General features: G+C 38.4%; 2 protein-coding genes across 2 annotated transcripts in view; one reads left to right on the plus strand and one right to left on the minus strand.

Annotated features, from left to right (window-relative positions):
* Positions 1-2,009, minus strand: part of LOC103519847 — a 26,841-nt gene extending 24,832 nt beyond the window's left edge. The window contains exon 1 of the mRNA XM_008484934.3: positions 1,862-2,009. Within this exon, the coding sequence (XP_008483156.1) occupies positions 1,862-1,931 (70 nt within the window). The 5' untranslated portion in view covers positions 1,932-2,009. The remainder of the gene's footprint in view (positions 1-1,861) is intronic.
* A 1-nt stretch (position 2,010) lies between these two features.
* On the plus strand, positions 2,011-2,833 carry LOC103519850 (nucleoside diphosphate kinase homolog 5-like; the record flags this gene model as incomplete). Its single annotated transcript, XM_008484937.3, has 1 exon — positions 2,011-2,833. A coding segment is annotated over one exon (741 nt), but the record flags the coding sequence as incomplete, so codon positions are not given.
* Positions 2,834-3,102: the final 269 nt, after the last annotated feature.

The raw sequence follows: 3,102 nt of genomic DNA on the forward strand, positions 1-3,102 counted from the left end.
GGCCAAAGAATAGTATTGAGCGCGTAGTGGCTCAATGTAACTTACAATTTTAATCGAGTTTCTCGAAGACTGGTGCTTGGTCCGCGGATAACTTTGATGGAGATGTAGCAGATCTTCGTCACAGCGAGTTTAGGTCGTGGTTTTATAGACAATGCTTATGTATGTATCATGGAATAGAGTATGTATACAATGGATTAAACCCCATAAAAGTAAGTAAGTGGCCACTACCGCCTCCGTTACCCATTTGGTCTCTATCAGGATCATCATCAGGTAGTGTCACTCTACCCGATTCCACCCCAGTATGTCTAGGAATGTAAACGCGCCACAGTAACCTCTCTGACACCAAATGGAGACGTTACAGCTGGTGGATGGCGTGACAAAAGGACATATTATACAGAGGGGACCAAATTCGATACATACTTTGCTCCTGGAAATTCGAAGTACAACAAAGGGTTGAATTATCCTCGCGACACTCGACGAGAAATTCAAATTGTAGGGACGTCCTTATATAACTTTAGGGTGCGCGGCAGAACGAGGCATTGAGATGAAGAAGCATACTATGTTCTAAGCATAAGCGTTGAAATTAATACATAATAATAATATCAATAATGTAAAAATTAAAATCAGATAAAAAAGTAATAAATTATGTCTTATCAGACAATGTCGATCAAGATGTTCTCTAAATGGTGAGCTTCGATGGTCACTCAGGACATCTCCTTCGACCAAGATAGATGTTGACTCTATCCAGGCAGAGTCGAAGTGATAAGTCTCTCCTCTCTACGATGTCACTCAGGGAATCATGGTTCGGACAGGATAAGATAGAAGCTGTTGACTCTCTCGCAGCACGCAGCTAGTAAGTGAAGTCTTCATTCTACTCCTGCCTGCGATAGAGTCAACCATCTATCTTGGTCTGAACGATGATGTCCTGAGTGACATCGAAAGCTCCACCAATTTAAAACATCTTAAGTCGACATGTGTCTTGATAAGAATAATTTATTTATTTTTATCTGATTTTAATTTTTAAATATTTCTTCCGATCTCAATTTTATTTAATAATAATAATAATAATAAAATAAAAACAAACAAATGTGCATAGCCGTAAGTATACCTACTTACCTACCTGTTTACTATTTTTTTCATAAATTGACAAATTCCCACAAACTAATAGCTCTGGATGTATCTAAAACCTATTTTAATCGATGAAGTAAGTGCATAGGTAGTAGTTCCCTATGGTACCTATAGGTCCTATCTATTCTAATCTATATATAATAAAAATGAATGTGTGTGTGTGTTTGTTTTTTTGTTTGTTCGAACTTTATGCCTGGCCATGCGATTGCTATGAAACTTCGTCAACAGTTGTTTATCTCGAAACTAGATTTTCCGGATATGGCCCTTCTTACTGGCTGCTCCTCATATATAATAAAAATTAATGTGTGTGTGTGTGTGTGTTTTTTGTTTGTTCGAACTTTGTGCCTGGCCATCCGATTGCTATGAAACTTTGTCAACTTATCGCTTGTACTCCCGTGAAGGTTATAGGCTATTTTCCCGTTCGTTTTTGTTAGGCTACGCCGAGCAAGACCACTAAATGGATGAGTGACATGAACGGCCATGCCTTAAGGATTTCGGCTAGTAACTGATAAATTTCATGTCATTTCTTTAGATTTGTAGGTAGCTACATTTATCTTCGTGCGAAGTTCCCAGAAGAATGCATCAGCTACAATGATAAACTACAAAGTGTCTATGTCTATCTTCTATCTACTTAATACCTATCACATAATAAGCAATTAAAAAAGGGCAATTAATATTAATATTTATTTATGCATATTAGTAATGGCAACACGTCTACTCAACGGAAGCTCACCTTGAATGATGATTAAGAGGCTGCAGAAATACACAAGAAACCAGACATAGTGCTTGGGTGATGCTGCCATTGAAGAAAACGTAAGACAATCACTGGCCCATTGGATAATTCAAAGTGCTCTAAGATTGAAAATTGAGTTAGGTACCTGAAAGAATATTGTACAAGAACGGAGTGAGGCCGAATCTGTGAAACTAGATGGAGATGAGGTACCTGCGCCCATAGTTCAAAACCTCCACTGCTATGAGTACACACTGGCACTAGTGAAACCTCATGCCTTCCGTCATGTGGAAGATATTGAGCAAACCATACAAGAGAAAGGATTTACCATTGTGAAGAAGAAAACCTTTAAATTTACTCCAGAGCAAGCCGCTGAATTCTTCATCACACGAGAGGAGAGAGATCCTGTGAAAGTCCCTCGTCTTGTATGTTACATGGTGTCTGGACCTGTCCGAGTGATGGTGCTGGCAAAACAGAAAGCGATCAGAAGATGGCTACACCTCATGGGTCCTGTAGATCCTGACAAAGCAAAAAGAATTTACCCTTTGAGTCTGAGAGCAAAATATGGCGTAAACGACATTATGAATGCAATCTATGGAAGTCGGAATGAAGAAGAAGCTGCGAGAGACATACGGTTCTTCTTCAAAGACATCATCATAGAACCCTCCAATGCAATGGAGTCTGATATAAGCTGTGAACCATCCAGCAATTCTTTCCTTGCTCATAAAATATATCTGAGAGAATTTGTCTACCCAACTTTACAGAAAGGATTGGCGGAGTTGGTGCGAATGAAACCGGCACATTCTTATGAGTGGTTTGTGAATTGGTTGCTGGAAAATGATCCATTCTCACCCAAATTGAAACCATGCGATTTGGTCAAGATTCCAAACTAACACAGAAATACTTCTTACAAATTGCCTGTTCGAAATATAAGGTAGCCTCAAGTGTTGAATATAAATAAGATACCTATAATAAGAAGAGAGGTAGCTACCTAGCTACACTTATGTTTTCAAAGGGACCACACATAACATAGGGATAAAATGTAGAGTTGTAGAGCTATAGTATGTTTTTGGTTTTAACCTATTTACATAAATTCGCCATTTGACTCAGACGAGTCTTACATAGATTCCTATCCTATTTCGAATGCCTATTACCCATCTATGTGCCTTTTTATAAATTGCGGTAAAAATATTCAAATAGGCGGTTTGTATGTGGTATATGGCTGGAGATAATTTATAGGACAT

The sequence above is a fragment of the Diaphorina citri genome, unplaced genomic scaffold (assembly GCF_000475195.1).
Source record: "Diaphorina citri unplaced genomic scaffold, Diaci psyllid genome assembly version 1.1 scaffold2985, whole genome shotgun sequence".
Lineage (NCBI taxonomy): Eukaryota > Metazoa > Arthropoda > Insecta > Hemiptera > Psyllidae > Diaphorina > Diaphorina citri.